This window comes from Panicum virgatum, chromosome 5N (genome assembly GCF_016808335.1).
Source record: "Panicum virgatum strain AP13 chromosome 5N, P.virgatum_v5, whole genome shotgun sequence".
Classification (NCBI taxonomy): Eukaryota; Viridiplantae; Streptophyta; class Magnoliopsida; order Poales; family Poaceae; genus Panicum; species Panicum virgatum.
In genome coordinates this window covers 19,387,435-19,403,584 of record NC_053149.1, presented here as the reverse complement: position 1 = coordinate 19,403,584, position 16,150 = coordinate 19,387,435, and the positions used below count along the sequence as shown (strand labels likewise).

At 51.7% G+C, this 16,150-nt stretch overlaps 1 protein-coding gene across 1 annotated transcript; it reads right to left on the bottom strand.

Moving 5' to 3' along the window:
- Positions 1–347: 347 nt before the first annotated feature.
- Positions 348–2,871, bottom strand: LOC120674638. Its single transcript, XM_039955788.1, has 7 exons — positions 2,620–2,871; positions 2,228–2,397; positions 1,866–2,150; positions 1,521–1,792; positions 1,297–1,439; positions 992–1,220; positions 348–843 (listed from the first exon to the last, which is right to left on the bottom strand). Exons 1-7 carry the CDS (start codon positions 2,869–2,871, stop codon positions 635–637), a joined length of 1,560 nt encoding a protein of 519 aa, XP_039811722.1. The 3' UTR covers positions 348–634.
- Between the last annotated feature and the right edge of the window lie 13,279 nt (positions 2,872–16,150).

Sequence of the window (16,150 nt, the reverse complement as noted above, 5' to 3'; positions counted from 1 at the left end):
TTAGGTAGAATCAACTCGAAGAGCACGATTTCCTGAAGGGGTCACCAAGTCCATAATTCCAGGCCTACCGCTCGACTACTAAAAAGTAGAATGATTCGAGGGTACGACTTCCTGAAGGGGTCACCAAGCCCATAATTCCAGGCCTACCGCTCGACTACTAAAAAGTAGAATGATTCGAGGGTACAACTTCCTGAAGGGGTTCTTAAACCCAAGGCTCACGATTTAGCCTATGAGTACCGTGCTTGGGCACTCGATGCAATGCCAAGTTTTCATCTGTCTGGCGAAGTCTGTAAGAGCATTATCCTATGAATTCGAAGTATCCTGATACTCGACAATCAGACAAGGGATAAACAGGCATAAATATATATACATATACACACAAGTACTGGTACAAATACTTCAAGTATTTTTGTGAGACCTACTCTTGCTCTAGGCTCTCAATAATCTTCTCCGTGGTTGGCTGCACCTCCTTGAGATATCCTTCGAATTGCTCTTCGGAGCAGTTGGCAGCCATACCATCGGACAAGCATTCTAACTGCGCCTTGGCCCAGAAGGACTTCACTAAAGCTAAGGTATGGGCAATATAAGTCTTAGTTGCCTCTGATACGAAGCCTGTCACCTTTGCAGGAGCATCTCAAAGGCGATCGAGTAGACTCCGCTCGGTTGGGGCTCCATCTTCGAGAGGATCCACCATGTCGACTACTGCTTGTGCCGCTACCTTCAGCTCTTCGAGTTCCTTGTCCCTGGTAATCTTCTCTTCGCTCAGTGCCTTGACGGTTTGCATGCACTCGACAAATTGGATGTCGGTGTCTTGGAGTTTCTTCTGCAACCGCTCGACTTCATCTGTGCGTCGATACACAAGATTTTTGACGTCAGTGAGGTACTCTTCTTTGGAAGCCAAGAGTTTTTTCAAAGCTGAGGCGAAGGAGAAAGAACACTCAGGTGCTACATGGTTAGCTATCAAGGAAACAACTCAAAAAAGAGTACTAACCTTGATGGGCTTTCCTTTGTTCTTTGAGCTGGGATCGGAGGGTATTGTTGAAGGTTTTAAGCTCATCATACTTCATCCGCTCATGTTCAAGCTTCTGGATGTGCTTCTTCATGGCAATATTGTCCTCCTCCAGACTCTTGCATCTCTCTTCTCGATCTAGGAGCTCTGCATCAGTGTCCAACACAGCTTGAAGCTTGGCATATTTCAACTCTGATTGTTTATACAGGTCCTGTCTCCAGAAACAAGTCAAGTGAGCAGGCATACAACGCTAATCAGAACTCAAAAGTGTTGTCTACAGAACTTACCATGGTGAACTGGGTCATTTCCTGAGCAAGCTCTTGAAAGCCACCAAGTTTTTGCCTATCCAGCATCGGATCAAATGCTAGATTGAAAGGAATCTTGCGTCGTTCTTCCGGAGTAATCTTTTGTGGGATCAGCTGGTAGGTGACTGACAAGAAGAAGAAAAGGAATTTTCAGCAAACACAAACCGGCGAACTTGACACAACACACAGGGTGCTCGAGTACTTACTGGTCTGGTTCGAAGGAAGGGAGGAGCCTCCAGCTTCTTCAGCGCCACTGGTCTTTTCACTTGTGGGGAGTTCGGGCGGCGCTGAAGCGTGAGCTGAGGTTTCACCTCCTTGGGCCTGCTCTGCCACAGCCCTGGGCTCCGCTTCCTCGCTTTGCTCGGGGGCTGGCGGCTCTGGCACCAAGTTTTCCCCTTCAGGCGGGGGGATGTTGTGTTGCTCGGGGGCTGGCGGCACCTCAGACGAAGTATCCTCCAGCCCAATTACTGCAGAAGTCCTGAAAATATTCCAAGAAGCATTAGGAAAACCAAAGACATGACGAAGAACAAGTCGAGGGTCGATGCACTTACAGTGTCGACTTCTTCACAGCAAGCTTTTTGAGTTTCAATACTCTCGGTTTGGGGGTTCCCAACACCGGAGTTTGAAAAACCTCTGTAATCCCCGCACCAGAACCAGTCGAGGGCAAGTCTTGCCCAGACGAAATTCGAGGTGTGGTGACAGTGACGACGTTAGAATCGGGCAACGGGTCCGTCCTGGCACCTGTGATTGGGATGCCGACTAGGACATCATCCCCAACGCTGACTGATGCAACGTCCACGGCACCCTTCTGTTTCTTGGGGCCGGGAGAAGGAGAACTAGAAAAAAGAAGAAGGATAAAGCAACTGAATGGCATTTCAATTGAAATCGAGTACTGCCCGGGATAGCAAGTTACCTGGGGGAGTCGATGGAGCTTGTCTTGCGCTTGGCGCAGACTCGCCGACCTTTCGGGATCTCGGGCAGATCTTTTGCCAACCCTGATGCAGCACTCTGAGTTCTCTCAGAGTCTGAAGAGGCTGCAACACGGGCGTCAGGCTCATCTACCACAATTCCAGACCAATTCTTCTGAAGATAGGGAGGAAGATGTGCACTCGGATATAATTGGACAGAGCATATGGTACCTGGCATAAATGGTGTGGACCTGTATGTGGCGACGGTGTCCTACAAGAAGTCGAGTACTTGATTAGCAAGACACGAAATATTTTTGAGTCCTTGCAGGTGAAAGAACTGAGTACATACCGGATGCGGAGGATTCACCGCAGAGAACAACTTTGGTACATAGGGTACCCCACCGACGTCCAGAAGGACCTTCTTGGTGCGTACAAGAGCTTCTGCGCCGCTGAGCTCGTCTGCACACATCCGAGAGGGATCCTCAGCGCCAATGTCTTCAAAAACGTAATGAAACCGCTTCTGAAGCGGCTGGATCCGGCGCCTGACGAAGTCGAACACCACTGACGCTCCAGTGACGTTCATCTCTTTGTGGGCGGCGATAAGGGCCATCAGCTCCTTCACTTGGTCCAAATTGCCTTCGTCGGGCATCGAGTTCCACTCTTGGCAGGGCACAGGAGGTTTTCCGTCCTTCTCGAGCAGAGGGGGAGGATGGTTGCCGATGTAGAACCAGTTATGTTTCCGGTTTGGGATGTTGGAAGGAAGCTGGTATTCGATGTACCCAGAGTCAGCGGATTGACGAAGCTGGACGCCAGCTCTGCCAACTACAGAGATATATTTTAAGGAAGGTTGCGGCCTGCAGCGGAAGAGGTGGCGGAAAAGGTGCCAATGTGGCTCAATGCTAAGGAAAGCTTCGCGAAAATGAACAAAAATTGCGAGATGTACAAAGGAATTTGGGTTCAAATGGTGGAGCAGCAGGCCGTAAGTGTAAAGAAGACCGCGGAGGAAATCGCAAGCAGGGAGGCAAAATCCTCGCTCAAAGAAGTGATAAAAAGAAATGATTTCTTCCTTATTTTCGCGAGGGTAAGATTCGCGGAAAGAAGGGCGCCAGCCGATGATTTTCTCATCCTGGAGAAGGCCCTGCGCAACTAGATGAAGAAGATGGTGGCGAGAGCACTTACTGTAAGTCCAGTGTTCCGCCTGGGACTGAATCGTGGATTCCGATCCTTCGCCTAGGATGGGTTTGTTGGCGGCCTCTTTCTCCTTCCTGGCAGATTCCTTGCGACCCATCCTTGATGTCACAAGCGACTTGCTTCGCATACGCTCGGGGGCTAGGGAGATGGTGAAGGATCAAAGATCAAGGGAGGAGAAAAGGAAGCGCGCGGGCAAGAGTTGAAGAGTATCTTGGTGGCGGCTGGAAGGCGAAATGACTTGAAGGTGTGAAAGCCAAACCTAGATCTACCGCGCGGTTATATAACCAAGGAGAAGTTACTGTGCGGAAGTTGAAGAGTTTTCTCTGGTTTTTTTGGGGTTTTTGAGGGGACAATAATGGCCAGTTTTGGGAAGTTATTTAGTCAATCATTTTTTCGAGGCTTCAGCTAGAAAAAAGAGGTTTTCTAAATTTTTGAACAAATTGGTTCATTGTACCATCAAATTCCTGATTAATCAGAGAAAAACAAATAATGCACATATCCCAATGCCACAAAGTATGGGGATCCTTTTTCCAAAATTCGGGATTTAGATTCAAGGCTCGGGGGCTGCGTAGTACGTGTCATCGAGTACTTATTTTTCAATTTTAGAAAGATAAGATGAAGATTCAAGACTAAGGACCCTCAGCCTGAATCTATGATTCAACCTAAGGCTCGGGGGCTACTCCATATGGAGTGCGACTAAGTCGCACCCCATATAAAGAAGTCGAAGCTATTTCGGGGCTTAAGCACCTCATAACCTCGACGCAGCCAAGGAAGTACTCGAAGAAGATCTTCAGGATGAAGCTTCAAAAAGAAGTCAAGACTGCTTCAAGTACTCAAAGCCTGCAGTACTCGGCTACGAAGAGCTCGGGGCCTTGTCAGACCCGGGACTACGTACATAGCTTAGACAATGACCGAATAAGGGATGGGACATGTCCATACCTTATTCGTAAGTAACTACTCGAATAGGAGTAGAACTAGCCGAATACAGAAGGAAACTACCCGAGAGTACTCGAGTAGGACTCCTAAGCTAGCATCGGACACTTACATGTAACCCTGTCGCCCCAGAGTATATAAGGGCGGTCAGGAACCCCTCCAAACCAACCAACCCAATAAGTCATACCAAGGCAATACAAACAGCCAACATGACGTAGGGTATTACGCATATTGCGGCACTGTCTAAACTTGTGTTGCTTGCACCTTCGAGTTCCTGATCTCGGCGACACCCTGCCTACAAGTCTACTACCTTATGGTATCCCTAGGTACGCTTGACGGTAAAACACCGACAATCATTTTACAAATTGGACAAGATCAGGCAAGGAAAGCACTACCTTGGATGCCGCTGTTATTCAACATGTGCAAGCTGAGTGTAACATCCCGAAAATTTACTAAAATAAATCATGCGCTAAGATTTTGCTTTGTCGTTGAGCTCGAGATCCCTCCTTGAAACCCTAACCCCAGTTTTTCTGGAAACTTCCCTGTTCCGCTAGATCTTTCGATTCCCCAAAGACCCGACACCCGTATCCAGCACCCTGTTTCCCCTCGACCCGCGCGCCCGGACGCCACGCGTGGCCGACCGCGACCGCGATCGGCGCCGACGCGCCCGCCCCTCTCTCTCTCTTTCTCTCTTTATTTCTCTCCCCTCCTTTTTCCTTTTTCTCTTTTTCTTTTTCCCATTTTCTTTTTCTTTCCCTCTCCTTCCCTCTCCCTCTCTCTCTCCTTCCTTTCTTCTCTACCGCGCGCGCCTGGCCCGCGCCCTCCCCCCCTCGCCCTCTGCTCCACCCGACCGTGCCCCAACCGAGCACGCCTTCCCCCTCGGACCGTGCGCACGCACGCCCACGGGACCCCGCTCTCACGCGCGCTCCCCGACCGCGCCCGCGCGCACCAGCTCGGCGCCACCCCTGCCGCACACACACACACGCTGCAGGGCAGCCCCACGGCCGCGCGCGCCCCGGTCGTGCCTAGCCCGCGCCCGCCTGCCGCGCGCACACCGCAGCCGTTGACGCTGCACAGCGGCGGCGACTCCGGCACAGCGCCGCCTGCAGCAGTCGCCGCCTGGCCGTAGCGTCGCGTCACCTCGCCGTGCGCGCCCGCCCCCCGTTGACGGCCGCACAGCGCCAAGCCAGCCCCACCGCCATCAACTCGGTCGCCGGCCTCCGCCGCATCCCGCCAAACCTCCACCGCCTCTCACGCCTATAAAGGCCCCGGCGCCGCTCCTCCGCACCACATCCCCAGCCCGAGCTCCGCAGCCGCCTCCCTGACCTCCTAGCACCACTCCCGCCATTGCCGCCGCCGCGAGCACAGGCCACCGCGTAGCCCCCATCCCGCAGCACCGCAGCTCGAGCCGAGGTAGGCACTGGGATTCCCGAGCTCCCCATCTTCTTTTCCCCCAGATCCGGGCCGCCGTCGTGCTTTGCGGTGCCGCCGCCACACTGACCAGGGTTGGCCGCCACCCACCGCCGTCGTACCACCTCCTGCGAGCCACCATCTCCCAAATCAACGGGAGGGATCGACCTCCCACGGCGGCCGCCTCCTTTTCCCCTACTCCGGGCTGCCGCCATGCCCCCAGGCCGCGGGCCCGCGAGCTCCGACGAGCGCCGGCCTCCTTCCCCTGTTTTCCAGCGTAGAGGGAGGAGGAGGAAAGGGGCCATTTAGCCCAAAACCCCCTCCCTTTCCCTTGATTCAGAAAAGAAGCCCTCCACTCTTTGCAAAAGAAACCCCGTCCTTTGTTTTATTTATAAGAGAAGACCCCCATTTCATGAAAATATTTATAAAGAGGCCCCTGACTCTTTTAGATTAACCCAAGAAACTTCTAAAATGCAAACCAAGCCCCTGCCCTCATAAACTTAATTACAATTAGGTCCCTGGACCCCTGTTTAGGGCCTAAACACTCCTTTGACCTATCATTTTATGCGCCTAACAACCTCGGATCTACCCAAAACTTTACCACATCTCTCTTAATATAGTTTTGACCATGCCATTAGAAGCACACCCAATAATATCACTCCATGCCCTATATTTTATGCGTCCCCATTTCGAGCTCGACGACAAATCTTTATCTTCTGTGTGTTGATTGTGTGCTTGTTTGTGTACGCTGTAGACCACGGAGTGAACGAAGGAGAACCCATCAACGAGCTGTACTGTGAGCAGGAGAACGAGGACTAGTTCCGCGACCCCGAGCCCGAAGGACAGGACATCCCAGAAGGCTTCGAAGACGGCAAGTTCAATCCCATCCTTTGATGCATGTTTCTGTCCTAGTTTTTATAAAACACAACCCAATGGCCCGTTTTATAAAATTGCATATGTTTTGCTTGCATGAAAAACACGGTTGGATAGCCACCCCTTGATTTGTGATGACCATTCCTTGACCACCTAGATTAATGTCTGATTTTGCTTGGACGTTAATCGATATTAGAACGCTTAGGACTTTACTCTTAATATGATTTATTTGATAAAGAAAATGTGTGCGTGTGGGAAGGGATAAAATGTGGATTTCGAAAGATAAGTATGGACGAGATGGACGGCATTTCTGTGTGATTTGCCGATTGGTGTGCTTGTGCCTGTGTGGCAGAGCAAGGAGGGAGATATCCATCTTGTCGTGTCTAAGGACCGAGTTGGTGTGTCATCTCACCTAACTCCACTATCGTGCAAACCACTCGACCGTTGAATGGGCAACGGCGTAGCATAAATCCCACTAGTTGGTGTGATAGCCATCAGGAGAGCTGAGAGCAACGGGTGACTAAGGAAAAGGGATAAGCCCCGAGTGACTTATGCCCGGTTATACCTAAGTGAACGGTCAATGACCCCTTGGTGCATCCCGTGATGGCTAGTCAGGCTTAGCTATGGTGGGTAATGGCTATGTTGGGATCTACACCGACACGACGGTGTTCGAGTTGTGGTATCCTACTTGTGGGTAAAGTTGCACACCTCTGCAGAGTTAAGAATCTATTCGAATAGTCCGTGCCCACGGTATTGGGCGAGTTACGGTGTGGTCACATAACTAGTGTTTCTTTGGGATGGGCTGGTGTGAGTTGTTTTGGAATTGGTTCCGGCAGTTGTGCCGTGTGCTACGACGGACGGGGAGTCCGGTAGCAGTTTTAAAACCTGAACTCCGTGTTAAACAAAAACTGATTTCTAAAAGGTTTTCTATAAAACAAAACCCTGCATAAAATGTCGTTTTTCTGCAACTTAAGCCGTAACCTTATACTTGATTCACCTATGCATATTATTCTGTTATAACCCCCCTCCGTGGGTGTGGTTGGACTTGCTGAGTACGTTTGTACTCACCCCATTTTCCTTTTTACAGAAGAAGATCCAGACTTTGTGCCAGACGATGCCGAGTAGGGTTATCGTCCTGCACCCAGCCTTGCCTGTGGACTTGGGTCACTCGCCGGAGTTTCCGCATGGCGCAAGACCTTGATGATTTTCTCTTTGTTTTTAATATCATCGCGTGTGTGTGGATTGTAATCCTCGCGATAGTGGCATTCCTCTGCTCACTACCGCGTAGGGTTGTACGGTAATGAACCATCTGATGTAATAAATGTGTCATCAGCCTCCTGGGACTGGTGCTTTGTAACACATTTAAGTCTTCTCTTATGAGGGGACGCTTCAGGTGGTATTAGAGCCGTAGGTTGGCCGTAGGACGTGACCCTAGGAGCGAAACCCGTTTTCAGGACCTTTCACCTTAGGACTTTTCTATCCTTAATCCTTTCCTCACACAAACACTTACCTTTGGTTCTTGCCCTGTTCCAGATGGCTGATAATGGATGGATCGGCGGAATCTGTTTCGCAGAGCCCGGCCTTCCTAAGTTGTTGATACTCAGCCTGGAATGCATTGGAGTTATGGATCCGCCAGAGTTTCTTTACCGGGAGTATGACTCCAAGGGCACTCTTCGGTGTGACCTGATGATCTTCATAGCAAGAAGCACCCGCTATCCTGATGTGGACCCTTGGTTCATCTCCACCACTGGATTCCGTTTCCCGGATACCTATCGGAAAGCCGCCCGTAAGGCCCTGCGACGGCTCCGAATGATCTACAGACATCACCTTCAGCGGACTCCCATGGGGTTCTTCCCGCCAACTGAAGGAAGAGGACGCACCTGGATCGCCCGGATGAGAGGACTCGGAAGGGAAGAAGAAGACCTAGAAGACACGGTCTCTCACCTATCCATCTATCTCACCGGCCTGGATGAGCTCTATCGCGAGCAAGCAGCACAACTGAAGCAGCAAGTCCACAGAGCAGAAAAGGCAACCCAGGAGCTGGATGAACAACGGTCGAGGACCGTACATGCCGAGTATTTCCTAGCCGCCCTCCAAGTCCAGATGGATGAGAAAGAGGAAGAACTGGAAGAACAGCGGGCAAGAGCCACACGTGCCGAGGACTCGCTAGCCGCTCTCCAAGCTCGGATGCCGAGGTACGAGGCTCGTTGGGGAATAGGTGGATGGATAGAGGAAGACGAAGAAGAAGAACCCATGGAAACCCATTGGGATGTTGGAACTCAAACTGAAGAAGAAGAACCTGAAGAAACCCATTGGGACAAAGGTACTCAGACCGAGGATAACTTGATGGATCAGTGTCTTCCACTGAAGAAGCGCACCCTTAGGATTGAGGAAGAATCCCCATGATAGGAGTTGTCTCCAAGCTAGAAGCTTTAATAATAATCATGTACCCATGAAGTTGTACTCCACCATGTTACCATAATAAAAATCATCTACCCCTTCGTGTACCTCAAATAATTGTGCAAGTTTTTCACCCTACTTTTATTTTCAGATGGCTGAGGAAGGATGGACCCAGGGCAACTGCCAAGCTGCACCTGGCTTCCCCAGCCTCTTGATCAACGCCCCGGAAAGCCTTGGAGTCACGGAACGCCCAAGGTACTACAGCAGAGAGTACGAGCATCATGGCACTCTCCGCTGCAGGGTGATCCTAGTCGTCGCCAGAAGTGACCGCTACCCCGACATCCTGTCATGGCGAGTGACTACTACAGGGTTTAGGCACCAGGACACCTATCCCCTAGCCGTCAGGAAAGCACTCCGTTATCTGTGCCGGATTTTCGAAGGACACCTCGCCCCCACACCAATGAGGTTCTTCCCACCAGCCATCAGAACACCAGTTTGGGAAGCTCGAATGAGAAGCCTGGAACGGCGCCGCCATGAAGAAGTCCTCCTGTACCAAGTAGCTACCTACCTAGCCTCCTTGGATCAGCTCTTTGACGAGCAAGCCAACTTGCTGAGGGAACAGACCCATCGAGCCGAGCAAGCAGAGCTCGCGCTAAGATTGCAGCAGATCCGAGCAGTCCAAGCCGAGGCAAGAGCCGCAGCAGCGGTCAGCAGTGAAGCAGTTGCTCAGGAGAGCCTCAGGCAAGCCCGAGACCGGTGTATGCAAGAATGGACTAGTAGTGGAACCCCAGTCCCGGCAATAGGGGAAGACCATGTTCTGCTCGGAACGCCCGTCTTAGGATGGGGACCACTCGTTGGAAACCCACTAGCCCCACCCGAGAACCCAGGAAGGTCTACGGCCGCCGCCGCCAGAGAAGCCACAACGCAACCCCGGGAAAACGGAGATCTAGAGAATGGCGAGCCAGGACCATTCATTTCCCCGGAGAACGCGAGTTCCTTTCCGAGGGAGGAACCCACACAAGCCAATGAGTCTGCCTGAAGCGCGAGCAACCGACAAGGAATGAAGCCATGTGGTCCGAAGAAGTTCTGTGCCCCTTTTCTTTTGAAGTTATGTACCCGGACGTGTAGTGCGCGCTCTAGTTGTGTTCCCATGTTGTACCCTGCCTTGTTTTAGTAAGAGTTGCTTGTTTGCCTTGTTGTGTGCTTGTTGTGTGTGTGCCTTTTTGGCAAAAGGTTAATTCTGCCTTGTTACGCGAACTAAATAACTTAAACATCACCTAATCCCAATCTCACAAAAAACCCTACCCAATCTGCAGATGGTTTCTCGAAGCATCACGAGGGCCTCCCGCGTCAGGGACCCTGCAGCCGCTGATGCAGGAGCACGCCCCGACGGGCAGAACCATCCGCAGGAGGAACAAGAAGTGAGTCAGGGCAGAGGAGAAAATCTTGGTGCACAGCTGCCACCACCACCACCACCACCCTTCGTGGACCTGGCGCAAGTAATCCATAACCAGACTCTCATACTAGAGACACTGGCCAATGCTCTAGTAAACAGGCAACCACGAGAGCAGACCTTTAATGACAAGCTGACAGCTTTTCTGAGGGCCGAGCCACCCACTTTTGCCGGATCCAGCAACCCTTTGGATGCAGACGACTGGCTCCGCGTGATCCAAAGGAAGCTTGAGCCATTTGGGTGCCAGGATCGGGATAAAGTTCTTCTGGCAGCACATCAACTCACCGGGACTGCCTTAGCCTGGTGGGAAAATTACTGCGCTGCCGCCCGAGATGCCTCCACCATCACCTGGAATGAATTCGTGAGGGAATTCCGCCGTTACCACATCCCCTCGGCCACCATGAAGCGCAAGGCGGATGAATTCCGCGCACTTCAGCAGGGGAGTATGTTGGTGGAAGAATATACTCACCAGTTTATGGAGCTGTCTCGATATGCGCCAGATGAAGTGAACGACGACGAGAAGAAGCAGGACATGTTCAAGAAGGGACTAAACCCAGAACTCAGGACCCTGCTCACTCCTCAGATCTATCCTGATTTCAACACCTTGATGAACAAGGCAATCCTCACCGAAAAGGCTAAGATTGATGAGAGGAAAGAGAACAAGCGCAAGTTCCTGGAGAGTAAGTCTCGCCAGCAGGATCGTTTTCAGAAGACCAGAAGTCTCAGCTACAACGCACCAAGGTCCCAAGCCCCAACGCAGTACAAAACTCAGTCTCAAGTGACAGGACCACGGGCCCCTAACACACAGCCCAGAAGCCAGAACACCATGAGGGCCCCACAGAGTAATGCGAGCCAGGTCACCAACAACAACAGCAACGTGAGGGCCTGCTTCAACTGCCGTGAGACGGGTCACTTCATCGCCGACTGCCCCAATGCCAAGAACAAACCTGCTACTTCAGCTTTCTCCAACACAGTGAACGGACCCAAGCCAGTTCTGACCGGTGCCAACCGAGTGCCCCTCCGTGGCAACAGCAGCAACAACAACAACCAGCAAAGGCAACTCCAGCAGTCTTTTGGACGAGCCCGCGTCAACCACATCGACGCGCAGGAAGCTCAAGGAGCTCAGGGCGTAGTACTCGGTGAGTACCTAGTCAGCTCAACTCTTGCAACAGTACTGTTTGATTCTGGAGCATCACACTCATTCATATCCTCAAGTTTTGTGGAGAAACATAAAATACCTACAGTACTACTAAAAACACCCCTATTAACCCGGACGCCCGGAGGAGACATTAGGTGTCAGCTGGGTTGTCTACGGGTAAGGATCAATTTAAGTGGGGTAGAGTTTTTAGCAGATCTAGTAGTACTTAAGTCAGAAGGGATAGATGTGATCCTTGGAATGGAATGGCTGAGCAAACACAATGGCCTCATAGGTTGTACGGATAAGGTAGTGCATCTAACAAACCCAGAGGGAGTCCGAGTGACCTGTCATACCCGGGAAAGTGGAGCAAACCCGATGGTGTTTAGCATGGAAGCCAAGTCCTTGGAAGAAGTCCCTGTAGTGAATGAGTATCCCGATGTCTTTCCCGAAGAACTCCCCGGTATGCCACCAGATAGGGAAGTAGAATTTGTCATTGACATTGTCCCTGGAACTGCCCCTATAGCCAAGAGACCTTACAGGATGGCAGCCACCGAGTTGGCGGAGCTAAAGAAACAACTAGAGGAGTTGCAACGGATTGGCTTCATCAGGCCAAGTTCGTCGCCTTGGGGAGCCCCGGTTCTATTCGTCAAGAAGAAGGACGGAAGTATGAGGTTGTGTGTAGACTACCGGGCACTAAACGAAGTCACTATCAAAAATAAGTACCCCCCTTCCCAGGATCGATGATCTCTTTGATCAGTTAAAAGGAGCCAAGTACTTTTCCAAGATTGACCTAAGGTCCGGATATTTTCAGCTCAAGATTAGGGAAAGCGACATCCCGAAGACAGCCTTTGTCACCCGATACGGACAATTTGAGTTCACGGTGATGTCTTTTGGACTGACAAACGCACCTGCATATTTCATGAACCTCATGAACAAGGTATTTATGGACGAGTTAGATAAGTTTGTCGTAGTCTTCATCGACGACATACTTATTTACTCGAAGAGTATTCAGGAACACGAGCAGCACCTGAGGGTAGTTTTGGAAAAGCTAAGAGTGCATAGGCTATACGCCAAATTCAGCAAGTGTGAGTTTTGGCTAGAGAAGGTAGCCTTCCTTGGTCATATTCTGACCGCAGAAGGAGTAGCAGTGGACCCCGAGAAGGTCGAAGCAGTATCCAACTGGCAGCAACCAACCAATGTCAGTGAGATCAGGAGTTTTCTCGGATTAGCTGGGTATTATCGGAGATTCATTGAGGGATTTTCTAAGATAGCCCGGCCCATGACGGAGCTGCTCAAGAAGGAGAAGAAATTCACCTGGACGGAATCGTGTGAAAGGAGCTTCCAGGAGTTGAAGAGGAAATTAACGACAGCCCCAGTGCTAACCCTGCCGGATATTCATCGGGATTTTGTCATCTATTGTGATGCGTCCAGACAAGGATTGGGTTGTGTGCTGATGCAAGATGGGAAAATCGTTGTATATGCTTCCCGTCAGCTCAGGACTCATGAGCAAAATTACTCGACTCATGATTTGGAGCTTGCAGCCGTAGTGCACGCACTTAAGATCTGGAGGCACTATTTGATTGGAAATAAGTGCGAAATCTTTACCGATCATAAAAGTCTGAAGTATATCTTCACCCAACCAGACCTAAACCTGAGGCAGAGAAGATGGCTGGAATTAGTCAAAGATTATAATTTGGAAATTCATTATCACCCATGTAAAGCCAATGTAGTAGCCGATGCCCTAAGTCGGAAATCCTACGGGCCCAAGAATGACCATTTACGAGAGGAAATGGCACGATTAAATGTGCACATTGTCCCTCGAGGTTCCAGCCAAGTGCTGAACGTTCACCCAGGATCCACCAAAATGTATATGGACTTAAAACAGAAATATTGGTGGAATGGGATGAAGGCAGATATTGCACGATTCGTCGCCCATTGCGATACTTGCCAGAGAATCAAAGCTGAACACCAGAAGCCGGCAGGATTGTTGCAACCCCTACCCATTCCGGTTTGGAAATGGGATGAAGTAGGAATGGATTTTGTAGTGGGCTTGCCCAGAACCCAGAAAGGACATGACTCCATATGGGTAATAGTGGATCGCCTTACTAAATCAGCTCACTTCATACCCGTACGGACCAACTATGACGGGGAGAAGCTAATTAAGCTCTATATAGAGAACATAGTGAAATTGCATGGTGTGCCCAGCCGAATCGTTTCAGATAGAGGGACCCAGTTCACCTCAAGATTTTGGAAGAGTTTGCATAAAGCCATGGGCACCAAGCTAGACTTTAGTTCCGCTTATCATCCGCAGACGGATGGTCAGACGGAAAGGGTGAATCAGATTATGGAAGATATGCTGAGAGCGTGTGTCCTTACTTATGGCAAAGATTGGAAACAAAGCTTACCCTATGCCGAGTTCTCATACAACAACGGGTACCAAGCAAGCTTGGGCATGTCACCGTTTGAAGCTCTCTACGAAAGAAAATGCAGAACCCCTCTGATGTGGTCAGAAGTTGGAGAACGTGCCCTAGTCGGCCCCGCACTCATAAAGGAAGCAGAGGAAAGAGTCGCCGAGATTCGAGAAAAGCTAAAAGCAGCCCAGTCCCGACAGAAGAGCTATGCGGACAAGAAAAGACGGGAAATAAGTTTCAACCCAGGAGATTTCGCGTATCTCAAGGTATCACCCATTCGAGGAACCCGAAGATTTCAGGTACAAGGAAAATTGGCCCCTCGGTATATTGGACCATACCGAGTTCTGAAGAAAGTTGGAGCAGTAGCATACCGTCTGGAGCTACCTGAAGAGATGTCGGATATACACCCAGTATTCCATGTCTTGCAGTTGAGAAGGTGTTTGAGGATGCCCGAAGTGGAGCATGTGCCGGTTGAAACAATAGATTTGCAGCCAGATCTGCGATATCAGGAAATACCGGTCAAGATTCTAGACACTGTCACAAGGAGAACCAGAAATTCCGAAGTACGAATTTGCAGAGTTCAGTGGAGCAGACATGGAGTAAAAGAAGCTACGTGGGAACGCGAAGATGCTCTGAAGAAGGAATTTCCCCACCTATTTAGGAACCAGTCGAATCTCGAGGACGAGATTCATTTTAAGTGGGGCAGGTTTGTAACATACCGAAAATTTACTAAAATAAATCATGCGCTAAGATTTTGCTTTGTCGTTGAGCTCGAGATCCCTCCTTGAAACCCTAACCCCAGTTTTTCCGGAAACTTCCCTGTTCCGCCAGATCTTTCGATTCCCCAAAGACCCGACACCCGTATCCAGCACCCTGTTTCCCCTCGACCCGCGCGCCCGGACGCCACGCGTGGCCGACCGCGACCGCGATCGGCGCCGACGCGCCCGCCCCTCTCTCTCTCTTTGTCTCTTTATTTCTCTCCCCTCCTTTTTCCTTTTTCTCTTTTTCTTTTTCCCATTTTCTTTTTCTTTCCCTCTCCTTCCCTCTCCCTCTCTCTCTCCTTCCTTTCTTCTCTGCCGCGCGCGCCTGGCCCGCGCCCTCCCCCCCTCGCCCTCTGCTCCACCCGACCGTGCCCCAACCGAGCACGCCTTCCCCCTCGGACCGTGCACACGCACGCCCCCAGGACCCCGCTCTCGCGCGCGCTACCCGACCGCGCCCGCGCGCACCAGCTCGGCGCCACCCCTGCCGCACACACACACGCTGCAGGGCAGCCCCACGGCCGCGCGCGCCCCGGCCGTGCCTAGCCCGCGCCCTCCTGCCGCGCGCACACCACCGCCGTTGACGCTGCACAGTGGCGGCGACTCCGGCACAGCGTCGCCTGCAGCGGTCGCCGCCTGGCCGCAGCGTCGCGTCACCTCGCTGTGCGCGCCCGCCCCCCGTTGACGGCCGCACAGCGCCAAGCCAGCCCCACCGCCATCAACTCGGTCGCCGGCCTCCGCCGCATCCCGCCAAACCTCCACCGCCTCTCACGCCTATAAAGGCCCCGGCGCCGCTCCTCCGCACCACATCCCCAGCCCGAGCTCCGCAGCCGCCTCCCTGACCTCCTAGCACCACTCCCGCCATTGCTGCCGCCGCGAGCACAAGCCACCGCGGAGCCCCCATCCCGCAGCACCGCAGCTTGAGCCGAGGTAGGCACTGGGATTCCCGAGCTCCCCATCTTCTTTTTCCCCGGATCCGGGCCGCCGTCGTGCCTTGCGGTGCCGCCGCCACACTGACCAGGGTTGGCCGCCACCCACCGCCGTCGTACCACCTCCTGCGAGCCACCATCTCCCAAATCAACGGGAGGGATCGACCTCCCACGGCGGCCGCCTCCTTCCCTTGTTTTCCAGCATAGAGGGAGGAGGAGGAAAGGGGCCATTTAGCCCAAAACCCCCTCCCCTTCCCTTGATTCAGAAAAGAAGCCCTCCACTCTTTGCAAAAGAAACCCCGTCCTTTGTTTTATTTATAAGAGAAGACCCCCATTTCATGAAAATATTTATAAAGAGGCCCCTGACTCTTTTAGATTAACCCAAGAAACTTCTAAAATGCAAACCAAGCCCCTGCCCTCATAAACTTAATT

What these genes read in the sequence shown, in the direction of transcription:
- LOC120674638 (XM_039955788.1), bottom strand. Translation starts at nt 2,871, where the DNA reads ATGCCCGACGAAGGCAATTTGGACCAAGTGAAGGAGCTGATGGCCCTT. An exon ending in TCCTTCTGGACGTCGGTGGG is followed by an intron (nt 2,398 to 2,619) that starts GTACCCTATGTA and finishes CCCTATCTTCAG; the next exon opens with AAGAATTGGTCTGGAATTGT. An exon ending in AGCTCCATCGACTCCCCCAG is followed by an intron (nt 2,151 to 2,227) that starts GTAACTTGCTAT and finishes TCTTTTTTCTAG; the next exon opens with TTCTCCTTCTCCCGGCCCCA.